We start from the raw sequence: 19,778 nt of genomic DNA on the forward strand, positions 1-19,778 counted from the left end.
TTTGCGGGAAGGGGAGTGAGGGATCCGTTAGTGCAGTATTTACAAGAACTCTTGGTGAGGGTAGGTGCTCAGGTTGGGGATTACCGGGATGTCCCAAGGATGTCACGCCCCTGAGGATTTCCCCAAGCTTGCTACAATCTGCGCCCCTTAGCCCCCACCCAGCCCGTGAAGCGTTCGCGTACCTGGGAGAGCCACGCTCCTCCAGGAACGTGGCTGGGCGGCTCACGGGGTCGTTGGCCTCCTGGCTTCGTTGTCCCGTCCTCGCCTCCTCCTCCGCGATCTCTCGTGCGATCTTCTCTCTTCCGACCTCCGTTCCGCTCCGCAACTCCTTCCTCCGATCTCCTCTCGCCGTCTCGTCCTCCGGTGTCAACGCACACCTGTGAGAGAGCAGCCCCAGGTATTTCAGCCCATCCCTCGTCTTCGTCACAGCTAGGGGCCGGGTCAAGAGAAACGCCTTCCCAATTAAAGGAGCGGTGTCCCTTTTCTTCGCTAGGTACTGGGTACAGCGGCCCCTCGGAAGTCCACTCTGGGTGCTGGTGGGAGAAAAGAGGGGAGAAAGTGTCGATCATTGTCTCAGGCTGGGGGGGGGGGGGGTCCCCGTGCTTCCTCTTGCGCTGTTACACCCACCAAGGGCATTGTTTCGAGACCTAGACTCGCTCCTCCGCTCACTCATCTGGGGAGCACACAGACACCGGATAGCCCTCACTAAACTGCAATTGCCCACCACACAAGGGGGCCTAAGCGCCCCCTCCTTCGAATCATACTTTCTGGCGGCGCAGTTACAATGACTCTCATACTGGACAGCAGGTAGGAATACAGGAGAAACTCGTACGTCCCAGGGCCTGGTCCCTACCCCGGAACTCCGTCGCCCACTGCTTCCAGGTACCAGACCTCGACGGACATATCCGTTACAGGTGTTGGTGGCCTGTCGATGTATGCAAAGAATCCACTGCATGTCGGCGGAGACCCCACATTACTCCCCTCAGCTACCACTGGTCGGCTGGCCCAAGCAGAAGACATACTTTACGACAGCCATGCTCCGTATGTCGACGGACGGCGATATAACAGAGGCGGAAGCGCTGTTCGCAGAATGGCAGCTCAGACCTTACGACAAGCTCATGGAGGATTACGATCTACCCTCGGGACAGTTTTTAACCCACTGACAGCTCCTAGAACATTTTCGGCCACACTCTGACCTTTCTACAGGCGAGCCAAAGACGCACCCGGTCATTCACACCATCCTACATATGGGTACAGGTCGGCACCTAGTTACATGGTTATATAAATCCATAAGAGAGCTTACAAATAAAGCACTGCTTGTTTTCCGAGGCACATGGGAAGTCGAACTTGAACGTCAGCTGCACGACAGGGAGTGGTAGAGGGCCCTAGAGTTTCCCCAAAAAGTATCAAGGAACGCACGTTTTAAAAACGTACAGTTTTATGTCCTACATAGAGCGTATCAAACACCAACACGCCTACAGCGGTTCTACCCGGACACTCGATTTCTCTGCCCCAGATGCCACTCCCCAGATGCGCACTTTCACCACATGTTCTGGAGCTGCCCCATCCTACGACAGTTCTGGCGCTTACAAACGAATACCGACACAAGCACATCTCAACATACCACTACAGACTTGGAAGCATGTACCCCGAACGAGAGTACACATAACATCGCCCCCACCGCCCCCACCTCCTCGACCAATGCGTGAGGCACACACATCCCACAGCGCTCTGCACGGCATACTGCCACTGGCTCCGTTGTCCAAATGTTTGCCTAAAAAACAGTGCCCTGACATCTACACACTACAGCTGAACTGACCCGGACGCCCTACCCAATGCACACACCCTGGCTCCCCCCCACAATGCATCCCTAGTTTTATTCTCCCCAGTTCCCCCCGGCATCACCGTATAGGGAAGATATGTAGACTGTAACGACAGATACCCCCTCTGAGTACAGGATGTACATCCTACGACTGGACAGCACTACTACTGTCGATCAAATAAGTGTAACGAGATGTGCTGTGATTTTGATGCAAAAATGTTAATAAAAATATATATTTTTTTTAAAACCTCTAACCTATGAAGGGCTATTGTGTTAGCCCACTTTGATCTGCTCAGGTGTCGTTCCAATTCTGGTACTCCTTCTGACAGCATTAAGCATTGGGCTGTGGGTATGCCCATTAAAGTCATTGGCTTTGTGCTGATGGTGGCATTTTGCCTGATAACATACACATTCCCTTTAAATGGGTGTTTGAACTCACAACTAAATGCGCTGATTTGTCAAATGGGCCTTAGGTGTAAGTGGAGGGTGAAAATGCATGCTGACCCTGTTATGTTGGGGGCTGTGAGAACAGAGTTGCAGCATATACCCCTCAGAGCAAGGAAGCTGCTTCTCTGCAGATTGTAGATGAAGAAATTAGAAAACACAGTGGTTGGATATGGTAGATTGAAATGTGCCCATAGAGGTGGAAAAGTGACTAACTTGTGGGGTGGTAGTGTCTGTAAAACCATGCACACTCATTCCTCATTCTTCCCATTTTGCAGCTGCGTAAGGAGCTCTCGCTGTCTCAGTTGATGGATTGTGAAACTGATATGGTGAAGCAGATTCGAGCCTTAGACAGCGATATGCAGACGCTTGTATATGAAAACTACAACAAGTTCATCTCAGCCACAGGTAACATTACAGTGTTTGGTTTTCCAGGTCTTGATTCTTACTGGGTAGTCGATCGATGTAGTTGGGCCTAAGCAGAGCTCATTGATATTTTATTTAATTATGTTATTAATTTAGCACAAACCAAGCTCCCAGGAGCATCAGTGTGTTGCCTGCTAATTAAATTTGTTTTGCAGCTGAAGAAATTCAATGCACCTAGGACACTATTAATGAGTAGAGTTCATTTGAAACCAGGTTACACAAATCAAAATGTGATAGTAAGGAGATGCAAGGAAACAAATTAGTAATTTGAACTCCACTAAATAGCAGTTGTTTTTTACAACACACATTTTTACATACACAAATGGACATTTTGATATTACACTTTATCCCATATATAAATACGTGGCAATCTAGAGGCACTTTTATTCATTTTTATTTAAATATCTAAATACACCTTTAAAACCCCCGAAGCTCTTACTATCCCTTTTTAAGTCTAGATTGGCAGTGCAAGTGTTTGCACGACATATTGTTACCAATACTTTAAAATATATATAGAGGGAGTTTGGGCTTCGCCCTGTATCCTTTCTTGCCTCATGCTGTTGGTTTGGTATCATTCCATCTCCTCTGGAGTGCTTCCTTTGTAATAAAAGGGAATTATTTTATATCTCAAAGGTACACTATATTGTGACACATTACATTTTTTATTTCACAGAAGCGCTGTGTTAAAAAACTAATCTCTTTTTTTTTTCTTGCAATAGGTTTTTAGTTAGTACTCCAAATGAAAGCCAGACCTACTGCCTTTGCTAATGCTCGATTTCTAAAGGGAAGCATGAAAAAGGGAGCAGATAACCAGCACATCTTGACAGAATGAAAATCTGCACTCACTCTTTAGGCCAGCTAGGCTGACCCTCAATCTTCTAGGTAACTGTTTTAGCAGTTAAAAGGCAGCTTATTCTGAAAAGGTGACCTTATAAGTGTTTACAAAACAAATAAGTCTGGTGGTCTACACATGGGAGATGAGACTGAATCACCAAGTCACACAAAAAGTACTACAAAGACCCTAGACGCGAAAAGCAAAAAGACCTTCGCAAAAAGTTGGATTTCCATCAATTACCAGTGTGGTCAGTGTCATCATTTGGATAGCCTTCCTACCCACCACTACCCCTCTTGATCACAGGGAGAATCATGTGGATCGGGTTTCGACCATGTTACAAAGATCCCAAAACAAGGAAGTAAAGAAAAGACCACTTTCTCACATAGTAATAGACATCAATAATGTATGATGGATTTTTTTGAGTGATGGAATATTTGTGCAGTGCATGTGAATGAAATTAAAAAGGAGTTAGAAGAGAAAAACGCTTTTATTCCAAATATCTCTACCAATCCTGATTTAAAAATAGTGCAGAAGCAGCTTTGAACACATAGGCTGCCTCACAATACGGTCAACATGTTTCAGCCTTATTGACTATTGGTCGTAGGCTTTCTTCAGGACCTACACAGAAAGACTGTATTGCTTTTTATAAAGTTGGAATGAATACAACCTTTTAAGTAATCGTTCCTCTGTACAAGCGGAATGCCTTTGACACCTATAACAGAGAAACATGTTGTACTTAAGATTAAATGGTAAATCAATTACAAAACCTCCCAATTAATTACTCATCTTTGCAGTGAAACCTATAGGATTCCACTTGGTCCCATATATCCATAGGTTCTATATGTTTCAACAGCACCATGTTTTATTCAACTAATGTGCTCACCTGTCTTGTACGAGGGTAAAACCTCACCTCACCCGGTCACAACTCGGGTATAGGAGGCCCCCCCTGCAAGGAGAGAAAGATCACTTTTTAGGTGGAGGAAAACAGAAAAGTACCCTTCGATTCTGTTCCTCAAGTTGTATTACAAAGCTTAGACTAGACACGACACTTAAAACGACTAGAATTGGTAAAAACAACTAGAATTAGTAAAAAAGCTATCTGTTATAAGACCCTTGGTTATGGATCTATCTATAGTCATTCACTTGGCCCACTTATTCTATCTAGCATTGTAAGTACAACTAAAAATAAGTCAAATGTTGGACTACATTCAATATTGTATTTTATGTGCTTTCCTCAACACAAATAACAATAACAAGAAAAAGCCAATCCGAGCCTCTCTTCTCACTGCTCATTTGTGGTAATATGCATAGGAACATAGCGGTCTCTCTCAGTATGACAAACGGCTGAAGACACGTTAGTTTGAGATGGAAATCCTCTTCCAAATGACAATATCTCGGGAATAGAAAACCTTCCCTCCCATGTGTTATGTTAATTGCAAAACAACCGCTGCGCCCACATCTAAAACACTCAAATGAGACTTTGACTATAACGAGGGACGATATTGTCTGTTAAAGTTACTTGAGAATACTCCGCATAATGCAGTTTAAATTGCCTTCACTTGTTATAAAGGGCTATAAAGCTAGACCTGGTAACCGATCTTTCTTACGTGCCCTTCCCCTTTACATGCTCATATCGGTTCACGGAGGGAAGCAAGGAAACTCTTATTATAAAAGCACTGGTTTCGTGGCTCATTCACCCTCGTCATCACATGAAGACGTCTACATATAGGGTCTATAAATAGTGAGATAGTAACAGCAGGAGTCTCATGGAGTTGCCCATTTTAGTGCCGCTAGCATTACCTATAGTTGTTTGAAATGCATGGTGACCCTGCATTTTTGCGTGTGCGCCCCCCCCCCCCTTTTTTTTAATAACGCGCATGTCGGTTCACGGTAGCAATAAGGAGACTCTAATTCTAAAAAATAGTATGACTGTCATTATTAACCGTTCAACCCTGTCAACAGATAAGATAAAAGCGTGAATTCCCGGAGGCTCACCTCTCCGTCGGTACCTCAGGCTCTGACTGAGCTGTATGGGAGGTGCCCGGGCTAATCACAAACCTTCTTTTATGCCAAACTCTTCCCGCCAGCAAACAATTCAGGAACGCTCCGGCGTATACAGATGACGTCACTTTGGACTGCTGAATGACGTCTCTGCTCCCGGAAATAGTAGTTTTTTGTGCCTCTCGCGGAGATGGGGGGGTTCTAATCTCCCTCTAATCGCTATTAGTATTAGTATGGGGACCAAAAGTCTTGATAGTTGCTAGACGGTACCTTATTAAAAACTGAAGTGTCTCAATGATTTCTGTATAAAGCGGAATTGTTAATATCTTATTTTCTGATATTGCCTCCAAACTACAAGATGACATCACTAAAGCCGGAAGCTGTAGTTTGAATCATTCTGTTACCGTCAGAGGGCGAAAATGTCTGCCTACAAAATTATATTAATCTGTGCATCCTCATCATTCCGGCAAATGGAGTAGCTAAATAGCCAAAAGGAAAGTCTGTGTATTACTACACTGATATGCCTACTGACTGATTCACTTTCCATTTTCGATGTTCATTTCACTTTACAGACTCCTAATACAGATAGGTTCAATTCATGCAAGAGGGTTTTTACCAAAAAACTTGCTCCATGATTCCACTTGCAATGTTGGTTCTAACAAACGTGTATGTAAGCTAAGATTGTTTGTGAACGGGGGTTCATAGGGCTGTCCATGGTATAGCATCATTGAGGCCTGATGTATCACTATGAAGTTTGAACACCCACTTCTGTTCTTTTATAAAGAGAAACCTGGCTATATCACTCACATGAGGTGGTATGTAGGGTTTCTCTAAGACAGTCCATACGAAGTGTCTCATTAGTATCGTGTTAGTTTTTCTGAATCTGAAAGTGCTTTTATGTTTTAACATTCTCAGCTTAACTTTTCGGGTCATCATGCCCACATACTGACATTTGCAGGGGCACTGTATCAAATATATCAGGTTATCAATGTTGCAGTTGGAAAAGGCTCTTTGTGCCCATGGTCTATTGGTCCCGATGTCAATGGTTTTTGAATGTCTTGTCTGTGGGCAAATGGCACATGCTCCACAGGGAAAATGCCCCTGGACCGCCGGTAGGTCCCAGAGTGTTCCAACTTTTCTTGGCCCTTGCTCTTTTGGTCGCATGTGTACCAATTTGTTACGTAAGTTGGTCCCTCTCTTGAATGAGAACAAGGGAAATGGAATTTTGTCTTTGCAACTATTCAAAAGTCGCCAATGTTTCCGAATACACTTCTGGATACCATTAGTTAACGTGTTAAAAGTGTTGACGAAAGTTAAACGTCCCAGGGGTGGTTTTTCAATCGGTGGCTCTAGAAGCGCCTCCATGTTATTATTAATGCATGTTTGATTAATCTCTGAGGGTATTTCTTCTCTGTCAGCTTTTTTTGTACTGCTTAGGAGTAGAACAATTTTTTCTCACCTGTAAAAATTGTCCATACGGCAAATTATCACGCAGGGCCTTTGGATGCTGGCTATCATCCCTTAAAAGGGAATTACGGGCCATCTATTTACGGTACAGTTCACTCCCCAACCCTGTTGGTGTAGAAAAAATACATAAATCAAGAAAGGCTATTCTGTTCTTATGTGCCTCTACTGTAAATTTCAAAATGTTTTTCCGTGTATTGAGCCATTGTTGGAACTGTACAATTGAATCCAAGTCTCCACGCCACACCACAAGTATATCATCGATATATCGCTTCCACTGATGGATCAACTCATGGAAGGGATTATCGGTTGTCAACACATGCTCTTTCTCAAATGTATGGACGTATACATTCGCCAAACTGGGCGCAAAAACACTTCCAATGCTCGTGCCAGAGACTTGAAGGTAAATTATCTCTTCGAATTCAAAGACATTCTCTTTCATGGCCAAATGAGCAAGGCTCATAATAAAGTGGACCGGGTGATGGAGTCAAGATTGGTATCATTCAGGATTGAAGCAATGGTATCCAACGTCTCATCTTGGGGGATGGACGTTTACAGTGATTCGACATCGAAGGAGACTAAGAAGTCTCTCTCCATGTCGAATTCCACAGTAGGTAAGAGACGCAGAACATCCTTTGAATCTTGAAGATACGTGGGCATCTTCTTAACTATGGGCCTCAGGAAATGATCTACAAAGGTAGCTAACGGCTCAAGAATAGAACCTAACCCAGATATTATGGGTCTCCCTGGTGGTGGTCGTTGCGTCTTATGTACTTTTGGTAAAGTATAAAAGTATGGCATCACTGGGTGAGTGGATTGCAGAAACGCAGGCTCATGCGGTGTGATCCATCCCTCATTGCTGGCTTCTTCTACTATTTCAGTGATGGCTTTCCTGATTCTCTGTTGGATCTTCTTTGAGTGGACGATAAGACTTTCTGTCTCCCAGTTGTCTTAAGCATTCAGCTCGATATGCCTCAGTGTCTAAAATGACAATTGCTCCCCCTTTGTCTGCGGGCTTAATGGTAATTTCACGATCTTGAGTGAGGGCTCGTAGAGCTATTTGCTCTTTCTTAGGTAGATTACTGTAGTGACCTTTATTGTTAGTATATAGAACAGTGATTTCTTCTTGCACCGCTCTCTCGAAAGTCAGTACTTGTGGTGGTATGCTTGGTTGAGGAGGATTGAAGGTCGATTGTTTCTTTAAACCGGTATTGGTCATTTCCATAGAAGGCTGTGTCAAGTCTCTATTCTTGAAGAAATAGTGTAGTCGTATCTTGTGGAAAAACTGTGCAAGTTCATACGGGACCCGGAAAGCATCTCCGTCAGATGTAGCCACAAAGCCAAGGCCTCTATTGAGGACACACTCCTCATCGTTGGCTAAGGTTTTCTTGCTCAAGTTTACTATTAAACTGCTTCCGCACTCATTCCCGGTTGCGGCAAATTCTTCTTGGATTGGCTGCGCGTGCCTATGTGCTGAGGCAATGATGGTGGTTGGTTCCAATGTACTTGCGGTTGTCGATTTCTTCTTCTGCCTCGGGACCTGCCTGGGCCAGCACCTAAAAAAGACTGGTTATTGAAGTCTTGTTGATACATTTGAAACTGACCAGGTGGCGGTTGGAATTGTTGGGATGGATATCCCCATGGTGTAGGAGGCCACCATTGTTGAAAATGAGGTACAGACTGTCCTCTCCAGTTAGATCTTCTCCCTTGGCCTCTGAACTGTTGTCTATTGGTTTCAGGAAGTTCAGAATCACTTATACTGTCTTCGGAGGTACTGCCTGAATAAGTCGAACCATATCTCCGTCCCTTCCTGTTAAACTAGGGAGGGGTGTAGCTATCGCTGGTGTAAGGATAAACCACCTCATGTTTAAATTTAGCCAGATCTTTCTTAAATTTCTCTGTTTTTGATACAAGTATTGAATCTTTAAACTCTCTATTTGATTCTTCTTGATTCTTTTATGTGTCGGTCCCGAAGAAAGCCTACGACCAATAGTCAATAAGGCTGAAACATGTTGACCGTATTGTGAGGCAGCCTATGTGTTCAAAGCTGCTTCTGCACTATTTGTAGAGATATTTGGAATAAAAGCGTTTTTCTCTTCTAACTCTTTTTAATTTCACTCACATGCACTGCACAAATATCCCATCACTCAAAAAATCCATCATACATTATTGATGTCTATTACTATGTGAGAAAGTGGTCTTTTCTTTACTTCCTCATTTTGGGATCTTTGTGACCTGGTCGAAACCCGATCCACATGACTCTCCTCTGTGATCAAGAGGGGTAGAGGTGGGTAGGAAGGATATCCAAATGATGACACTGACCACACTGGTAATTGATAGAAATCCAACTTTTCGCGAAGGTCTTTTTGCTTTTCACGTCTAGGGTCTTTGTAGTACTTTTTGTGTGACTTGGTGATTCAGTCTCATCTCCCATGTGTAGACCACCAGACTTATTTGTTTTCTGAATGAGTGTTGTATAGGGGAAATAGTCTGTGTCTTGGTCTCTAAACATTCCCTAGGACCCTCCTCCACATTAACCCTTATAAGTGTTTAGCCATGCTGTAGAATAGGGGGGGTTGGGTTGGGTGAATTTAGCTTTCAGCAATGTTGCACCATTAAAGAAGGGTAGTAATCGGCTTAATAAAATTTCCTATGTGAGATATGGCAGGTAGCACCAAACAGAAGCTTCTTGTACTCTTGATTATTAAGCGCTTCATGTGCATCCTCCAATACAACACTAAAACGTGCAGGAAAAGAGAGAGGAGAATGGACAGTGGGACTGTGTTACCATTTCAGAGAAACTTAAATATGTACATTCCTATGACCACCGAGAAGTATTGGAGATTCCCTGGTTGGAAGAGGGCGAAGCTAAAAAGAAAAACAAAATCGGCTTCTGCACATATGAGAGAGCGCGATGAAGCAAGACATTACATTTACAAATATTTAAAAGAGTTATTTGCAACATAGAACAATGTATGTGTTTAATAAAATTAATCAATTGTGCCCCCTAGTCTGGGAGGGTATATACTCTCCTAGAAAGTAATAAATGAATGTTGGAATAAACACAACCAGCAACACAGGGTAAGTATACGTGATTAAAGTGAACTGGGTGTTCCGATGATTTAAAAATGTATTCCTAGTGGTGCAACCTGGTGAAGTTTCATGGATTCCAAAAGGGTGAGTAAAAAGGGGAGGGTGAACAAATGAAAGAAAAGCAAACAAATGAGACATGCATCGATCACTTCATAAAAGTTGTCATTTTATGTAAAAAAGCAAGTCAGTGTCTTTTTCCCTAGTGCGCAGGAGCATTGTGACTGGTAAACTGAAGTAAATTACGTGAAAATATTGTGTAGTAAGCACGAGTGCAACGTTGAAGAGAAAGCAATACATGCAGCAGCTAGTAAAATGTGTGAACTTATCAAGCTCCAAGTGTCCACGTAGGAATCTGGATCTTAATCATTGCAAAGTAAAACAGTCGTATTCCCGTTTATAATGACGAGTAGACTAATGTGACAAGCTCTCTTGATTTCGGTGCCCTGCTGCCGTAAACTTTGAGAAAAATACGGTGTGACCGTGTAAACCTTCTTACCGCGAATCTTTAAAATTTTTCATGCATGAGCAACTTGTAGTGATGGCGTGCTCAAGGGAAAGAGTGTCTAGCCAACCATAGAGTGTAAAAAAGAAAATGTAAAGGCATGTAACCAATGGTAAACAGGAAAAGCGGACTGGGTCGGAGTGTTTATAATTTTTTTAGATTTGTTTATATCCAGTCCCAGGGAAGACGTCAATCTTTGTAGATACGTTTAAAAGAATCAAAGTAAAAAAACACTGCAAAATGCTCATACAAAAGGAGAATTAATAATAATCTCCACAGACCGCATACACTGTACTGAAATAACATGCTGCCCCTTCTACGCATTGCGCCCATCACGCCAGGAAGCAATAAAATATGATATCGCCCACGCAGTCTAGTAAGGTTTGCATTGTCGCGGATACATATTTAAACATTTTAAAAAGCTATGGTTCATGCCACTAAGCAATATGAAATTCAGTATTCTATGAAAACGTATTCCTTAAGCTCAATGAATTGTCAATGCAAGCCAATTCTTCGTCATCCAACAAACACAAGCTTCACTAAAGCAACCATCTAGCCAAAAAATTAAAATGCTCTAGAGAGCTTTAGTGGGGGAAACCAACAAAACAGAAGTGGATGCCATCGCAAAGTTGCACAAACAAGCAAAGGGAGCTCTCAAGCTCCCGCTTCAGTTTTTCCCTCAAGCTCTCGACACTTAAGACTCCCATCTTTTTTGCGGCAAAACAAATGACTCCACTCACAGTCTTAATTAACCCTGCACTGTGTGAGTGCATGCGAGTCAAGCCTCGACCTCACATATAGTACGTACTTCCGTAACGCCTGGTTCGGGCAAGCAAAGTAATAGTGGGGGCCATTTTACATTGGGAGGATTAAACAACATAAATGCAGAGACCACAGACTTTCACTAGCAGGAACTTAAATTACCCTACAGAGATGGGGCAGGAGTATTCTGGTCATTTTAGAATGGGATGTTCACGTTATTTCACTGAAGCAAATACACCCATATTGATAGTCTTTGAAGCAAACATGCAGAATAAAAGTAATTACCACTTCTAGAAGTACCGTGCCTGCAAGGGGCAGCCATTTACTTTCATTATCATTTGTGGTTTTATTTTTACGAAGAGCAATGTGGGCGGACATCGTAGAGTGTGAGTACGGTTATTTTTGTCATGGTACTGGTTGATTTTTAACAGTGATATGAAATGGGAGCTTTTTTTTGTTGCTGGTAGGTGGGAGTGTACCCCCCATGGGAAGATGCAGAAGCTGCAGCTCAAAGATAAAGCGGAGCACTCGTAAAACGGGATCCTCCTGCAGGAGTAACTAGGAGAAAGTCAGTGAAAAAGTAGCAAAGATAAAGCCTGGGGCTCGTAAAACTGGCACCGCCTGCAACAGCACCTAGGAGAAAGTCATTGAAAAAGTAGCAAAGATAAAGCGCGGTGCTGGTAAAACAGGCACCGCCTGCAACAGCACCTAGGAGAAAGTCATTTAAAAAGTAGTGCTGACAAGCTGCAAATAAAACAAACTGAGTTACAACACATTGTAAAATAGCCTGTCCTCATGGGAGGTCACAACGGAAGACAGGGAGGGACTACTAAGCCTATTCACTATTCAAAAGCCACCATTTACAAAGGACAGTAACAAGAGCCAATTAAAAGATGGGCGAAGCTTAAAGTCCATACCTGATTACAGCATGTCTCGAAAAGATCGCGCAAGCGCTGCCTAGGCGAGACCAAAAAGAAAGCCAGGATAGGGAAAGAGTTTTGTTTGTATTTATGTATTAGAGGCTTAGCCTACTTGGGCGTTTTTTTCTGTTCTGTTCTGATTATACTAGGTAACACCTTGTGAATGTCTCTAGATAGCAAATCCACATTCATCAGTAATGAGGAAATTTCTAAAAGGACTATCATATCTGCCATTTTCCATGTAGAATGAGGCCTTAGATTTTCTGAAAATGATTGGATCCACTGGATTATAGACTATTTGATGTTGCAATCTGGTTTGAATAGGATCCTAATTGACAAACAGTTTGGAAAACTTGTCTAAGTTCTACTGTTTTCTCTACATCATGTCATGGATTCCTCTTCACATTGTGGATGTGAAGAGCTTTTTCTGATAGAAAAGGTAAATATAGAAAAAAAGGGGGATGTAAGCAGTTAGATATATTTAGCCATCTACTAGAACTTTAGGATGGGAAAGATAGGTATTCGAGAAATTCAGTAACTTTGCCCCCAAGCTCAGTGACAGTAGATTGTAGTGCAGAGTCTGCCTTGTGCTCTAACCATGAAATATGGTCTGCATTTTAACTTTTACTATAGCCGTTATGACATATGAGACGGATCTGTGAACCTCCATTGGTGAGTGTATTCGCTGGATAATAATTATTCTCACCTGTTATAGGTTGATGAGCACCCTTGGGATCAGAGTAGAGGCGGGAAAGCATACTGAATAGTTAATCAAAAATGCATTTCTTTTCAAATCGGTAACCATATTTCTGGATAAGAACTCCCCGTATTTTTGATCCTTGCAAAAAGCTCTATCTGTGATAAGAACCATATGTGACTTTCTGATATTATTTACGACTATGGCATTGGCTTGTATATTTGGCACTGTTGGTAAATGAACCATCATTATTGAGACGCCTTAATCAAATAGTGAATTCCAGTTAGTTTGAGCCTCAATTGAGAAGGCACTTGATCTCATTCCTCCATGGTTTCTCAGATAATACATTGGTGTTGTGTTGAATGTTTTAAGCAACATTGACCTCTCATTCAGTGCTCATTAAAAGTGTTTGAGTGTGACGTTTTACTCTCAGATCCAGCGTTTCTTATCCACAAATGTTCATTTTGGAACCAAATTCCATGTATTTGAAGTCAGCTGAAGTGAGTACCGGACCACAACATGAACAAATCTGTTACTATTTACTGATACAGGAGATTTTGTTATAATGTACATCCCATCATTGTGTTCTTTGTCCATCATGAAAATGACTGCATAGCCACTACTGATAGTTTAACTTGACTACACTAACCTGTTTGCTACATACTGCTGCAGAATTGTAAGTGAAAAGCTGTGGTTGAGGTCCGCATTTCCTCCGAATTGAGAACCAACTTTACTCCAACTTTAATACACTTACTCGCGTTTGATGTCTATTATTGTTTCCATGTATTGAATTGTTTGCAGTAGATTGAGCACTGATATGTGCAAATTGATGTAGATACCCAGCTTTTGCTCCCCTAGTCTGAAAGTGTTGCAGTACTTTGTTGAAAAATTGGCGTTTCTCATTTCAATTGTCCAGATGAGAGTGGATGAAGATGGGTCTCAAGTATCTCTGTTTGCTGTCCATTCCCACGGTCTATAAGGCATTAGTGAGTGAAGTACTTATCTGCACAAGAATTGCCTGAAGACATCTTGGTGTTAAAACTAAAAGGAAAGATGATGACCAATTTATACGACTAAAAGGAAAGGGGATGACTAATTTAAAAGAATAGCCACTAACTGAATAAATGTGATTTGCGAGCCATGTAGAAAGTTCCATAATCGACAATCTGTCAGAGAATAATGGTGAGGTAATTACAAAGCTGCAGGATTAAATGTGAGGAAACCTTGCTACCAGGATGAGCACAGTTAAATTGTGTGACAGAAAAATGGAGTAAGGCACCAGAACAAAGTGGGCGTGAATGGACATTGCCAGATGCAATTCAGATCATACCCATGAAACCCAGCAGGCGAAACTGTATTCCTTGAACTTAATGTGCTGTGCCACAGAGTGGAGGGTATTACAAGTGTCGGAAATAAGGTACAATTTGAACAAATCGTACTTATATGACTGCTATATTCTCTGAACTAACTACAACCTCTGATTCATCCTGTAGAGGAGCTCCAGGTAGGAGAAGTTATCAGAATCCTCGCTCTCACTACTGGGGCTTGCAAATGGTGAGGAACCCTTCTCATAAACCTTATCTGATGAAAACATGAACTCCTCAGAGTTAACCCGTTCTTCCAAAAGCAACTGCTTATTGATATGGAAGATGCAAGTTTTAGCTTTATGTCATCAGACCAGAATGTGAAATTCTAGACTGGCCTGGTCACGAAGCAGTTCCATCGTCTTGTTGGTTCTGAGCTTGAGAAAGGTACTGCTCCTTCAAGCTTGGATGACTGATAAATAGGACTGGAGAGTATGCTCAAATCTAGGTAGAGGCGGTCAAACCGTAAGATCAGCCAGGTATCACAAGCATACAGTGCTGGCTCCATGTCTGAAGAACTTTAAAAAAACATCCAGCGGTGCAAATAAATGTTGAAAAGAATTTAGCACAGGGAGGACCCCAGTGAAACTCCACACATAACAGGCATTTGCTTTGACTGAAACGAAGGATATATTAAAAGGCTGGCTCTGTACAGGTAGGAAGGAGGGGAACCAGTAGAGTTTTACTCTTTACTGTGTAACCACCACCAACTGGTAGATTGGGATAGAATGGTTGACAGTATCGAAAGTGTGGAGAGATCTAAAGCTATAAGGCCAGCAGGGTGCCCACTGTCAAGGTCTATGCTGAGATTTTCCAAAACAATTACCAAAGTGGTTTCCTTTTCCATCCCTGGAGTTATAGTAATTTGATGGACGTCTAGAATATCCCATGTTTCTCGGTGGTTCAAGAGTCTGTGCCAGTTATGTTTCCCCAATACCCATATGGGGCTATAGTTGGATTTTACTACTGTGTGTGCGGTAGCCTTCAGGGCAGAGACTGGGCAGAGGTTATCAGGGACTTTTCATTTAAGATATGACAGCCAGGAGAGAATCTTGCTTTCATTAAAACAGGGAAGGCTTTTCTGGATGTCCACTAGTCTTCTAGTCAGAAAATCACAAGGATATTCTGTGATACAATACTGTACTTCTTTACAATCATATCAGTTGCATTTTCTCTGAAAAGTGAGAAGGGGTGTCTAAACAACCCTTGTGAAAGAAGGATAGAACTGTCACCCAACCACTGTGAAGAAGGAATAGGACTGTCGGGGCTGCATCAGTGAATACGATCCCTAACCAGCTTCATTTTGAGTTATAGAGTAAAGTGATGTGCCTAAAACCTATGATTCTAAAGGGGTGATCTTTCTCCTAATTTGTCACCGCCTTGCTGTTTCACAGACACCATCCGCAAAATGAAGAATGACTTTAAGAAGATGGAGGATGAAATGGACTGCTTGGCCAATAATATGGCATCTATCACAGAGTTCAGTGGACGTATCAGCAGCACCCTGCAGGACCAACATGAGCAGATCACCAAGTTATCTGGTAAGGATATGTATGGTGAAGATTCCTGGGTATACAAGCCTCTAATAAGCACCCTTGTTGTCATTTAGGTTATTGCTTTCATTCTGCATCAGTACTTGCCATGAGCAGTCTTACTGTTCAAGGCAGCTGCAGTATGGGCTTTCACTCTGCAAAGATATTGAAAGTTCATAATACTTCCCTCTGTATCTGAATGGCATTCTGTTATCATGTTGGGAGGTCGCTTAATTATTGGCTGTGTTCCAACCATGCCTTCCCTATTTCACAGCACAGACATATAATTATTACATAGCTCAGCAGTTCCCTTGTCTTTCAAAAATAGGAACACTTATCAACTTAAATACTCTATTAATTTCACACTGCCAGACCAGCTGCATTTCTTTTCCTCCATATGTTTTGACCCCATTCTATATCACTAGGTATTTCAGTGTGCTCATTAAATTGAGAATGTGACTACTATACTTCATATGCGCCTCAGTCACAGTTGCCAGTATCCAGTTACTCGATGTTAGAGATCAGTCTCTGCCTCCTGTTTCACAATGCAAAATGCATCATTAACGCACTTGTCATGATTGTTGTATAAGTCTGTAAGCTGGCCATCCACAACACAGCTCGTCCCCCAACAATGTTATTAGCTTTGCAACACAAACTTGCAGTCGTTTGCATCACAATTCCACTTATTTATAACTGCATGTGGCAGAAGAGCTATAAGCTAGCTACAGAGCCCTACTGAAACCCCTCATCTTATTTTTAAGGTCATTCATGGCCACCTACTCCATGTTTTGCTAATATTTCACGTCCTGCGACTCTGAGTCAATGTTCATTGCTTTAGTTCATTGTTCAGCGAGCACCTCCAGAATGTCCCGACCATTACCTGTGCTCCATCTTGCTTTCATTCCCTCAGCCTTTTCAGCCCACCAGTGAAAGCCCTCCCTACAGTCTTTGAGAAGTTTTCACTCTATTCAAAATGCTTCTGAAATCATACTTTCTCTTTGTTGAGATCCACATATGCTGTGTGTTCTAGCTGAGTTAGAATCTGGAGGTAGGATTAACTCCTTCTATTTGGCTAAAACCAGCCTTAGTGGCAACTTTTTCCAGTGTCACCCCTACCAAGGGAATAAGAGTTGTCTTGGGCTTCTCAACTTTCTCATAATTCGACTGGGTAAGAACCAAGGTGTTCTTTAGGTAGGGGTTTTGGCTTGAGCCCAGCCTCCTCTAATGCATGGCTCTGTACATCTTCTCATTTTCACCGTAGTTTGCAATTTTGGTTGACTCTCTGCTTTTGGTGATGGGCATTTGGGCTCTTGATTGTTAAACTTTCATGTTAGTCTTCCCTTCCCTGGTGGCTGGCTGCTACTTTCCATTTTTCAACTCTTTGCCATTTGGAGTTCCATTTTTTAATTGTATTTTTGTATTTGTTGTCCTTTCTGCCTCCATATCTCTTTACCTGGTCTGGCTGGTGGCTGTTTGTTTGTTTTCATTTTCATTGTTCTCTCTCGTGCTTCTATGACTGAGAGGTTTCCATTTTCTTTACCTGAATGGGAGCAGTAATATACTGAACCTTTGCTGTCAGTGGGGCATATTGCTTTGTGCTGGTTGTTGTGCTTTTCCATCATCAACGTGCGTTTGCCATAACTATCACGCGTTATTGATTCAGAGATTACCCTTGTTGGTGCCATCTCTGTATCACCAGGGTGATTTCATTGTCACAGTTAATTTCAAGGCACTCTCATTGTTTGTGCATACCCACTTCTGTTACCTGAGCCATGCATTTGCTGTTTCCTTCAAGTTTTCTTAGCTGATGTAGCTATTTTAGCTCTCATGCACAAACCTTTCTTCTGCTTGGGTCAGATGTCTATAATGTGGCTTGTTTGAATGTTATCAGTGCCTCCAGTCCTTCTTTCTCCATTCCAAACATTGATACTGTGTCTTCCCTCCCAGTACCCAATGCATTGACCGCTTCTCGCTGCTATACTAGGGCTCTACGTTTTGTGGCTGGACTGGTCACCCACACACCAGCGCCATTTTGTTTTGGCACATTTTAGGATTTGTCCAAGGGATGACTCCCGCCCAGAGTGTGGGCAGTGTTTAACCAGCAAATTGCAGGCCTGGTAACAATTCTAAAGAGAGTCACAGGTGTTTAAAACAAAACTGTAGACCTATAAGACTTCATTCTGGTCTCTCCTGTGCTCTCAATGCCTGCAATATCAGGGTATGTGACTCCGATGATTTTTATTGACACTGCTATTTGACGACTGTTTTAATGAAATGTTTACATTCTCTGGGTTTCCTTATAATTCTGGGCCCCCATCTTAGACTCTGGCAGTAACACTCATTTCTTTGCCACATCATGAACATTCTGCCGCTACATATTTTTAAAATTTGAACTTTTATATAATTAATGGCCATTTTAACTACCTTTTTTTGTATATGTGTGGTGTGTATGTTCTGCTTTTATGATTATATTTTTTTAATCAAATAAAGTATTTTCACGACTCCCGCCCAGAGTGTGGGCAGTGTTCCACAGATGTTCCCTGATCTCAACACACCTCTGGCACTTATAGGCAGTGTAGTTGTCAGTAGTACCACTGATCACGTTCCTTGAAAAGGATAGGAGTTTTATGGAGAATGCCTTACCTAATCACCCTATTAGCCACGACTCCCTACCCCCAACTACTTGTTTTAGTAGCACATATCACTTGTGTATTAAGGAACTGTAGGAAGTTGGCCTTTTTAATGTACTGTACCAAAATGAGGCACTCTATGTAGAAAGTCCAAATGCCCCTAATTGCCTGACAGGGCTTAAATTAATAATTCCAAATGTTCTCCTTGTGGTAGTGTGGTCGAGCAGTTTAGACATATTAGAGGGCAGTGTTACACATTTGTTAAACTCACAGAGTCAATAAATGAGACACACACTCCAGGAGAAACTCAAGTCCAATTTAGAAAAATAATGTCTTTTTTATGTAAATTTTTTACACCAAGATTATCTGAATTATGAGCATCGAAATCTTTAATGTTATCTTATGGGAGAAACATTCACTGCAAGGGTACACTTACAGACTACTTGCAGGAATGTTCTTCTGAACTTGAGGTAAGTAGGGGCCAAGCTCCAAGACAGCACCAAGAGTTCAAGTTTACCTGCCTATGGGGGTCTCTGTGCAGATATGCTTTCAGCCGTGGTAGTCTTGAATGCTACATGCTAATGTCAATGGGGAAAAATACCTGTAAGAAAAAGCTGCAAGGGAGGACTGGGGAACAGTCCGGCAGAACCCAGGAGGGGTGGGGGGGGGGGGGGGGGGTTGCACCGTTGGTTTACGTGAGCCTGGACTGGGGAGCTCAGGTGCAGAAGTGTTTTTTTGGTGGGTCACCGGAGTTGGAGGCTCGCTTGGTTCTTGGGTGACCTGGAGAGAGGAAGAAAACAGGGCAGCAGGGCCTCTCTTGATGAAAACTCTCGTCAGTAGGTCGGTGGTGTCCGGACTGGACAGGCAACATGCATTGGTTGCTGCAAATGCTCAGATACACAGGGTGTTGGTTCTGGGCGGCTCCTGGAAGTCCTGCCATCTCCAAATTTGGTAGGGAGACCGATCTGACCTCTTGGAGTAAGAAAGACCTCTTTCTGGAATGCTGCTCTCATGGTGGGATTACCCTTAGGGTCACTACACCTCATATATGACCACTTCTTGTGGAGACTGGGCGTAGCTCTGTCCCGGAATTTCTAATTCCACCAAAAACAAGATGGTGTAACCCTTCTTTCGTAGAGCACATCAGGTAGCCCATCTTAAGGGTATGACTAGTCTGGTGGTGCAACACGCCTTCTTACATAGCTAATTTCCCGTCTCTCCTGGTGCAAAATGGGCCTAAGCAAAGGGAGTGGCATCTCTCTGGGGAAAGCCAGGGTTGCATATCA

The 19,778-nt window shown here is 42.6% G+C and overlaps 1 protein-coding gene across 1 annotated transcript in view; it reads left to right on the forward strand.

The window, feature by feature from the left end:
- VPS51 (VPS51 subunit of GARP complex) overlaps positions 1-19,778 on the forward strand; it is a 72,288-nt gene that overhangs the window by 15,287 nt on the left and 37,223 nt on the right. Inside the window, exons 2-3 of the mRNA XM_085625459.1 lie at positions 2,545-2,674; positions 15,725-15,871. Of these exons, the coding sequence (XP_085481585.1) occupies positions 2,545-2,674; positions 15,725-15,871 (277 nt within the window). The remainder of the gene's footprint in view (positions 1-2,544; positions 2,675-15,724; positions 15,872-19,778) is intronic.

Source organism: Triturus cristatus, chromosome 9 (genome assembly GCF_964204655.1).
Source record: "Triturus cristatus chromosome 9, aTriCri1.1, whole genome shotgun sequence".
NCBI classification, from domain to species: Eukaryota; Metazoa; Chordata; class Amphibia; order Caudata; family Salamandridae; genus Triturus; species Triturus cristatus.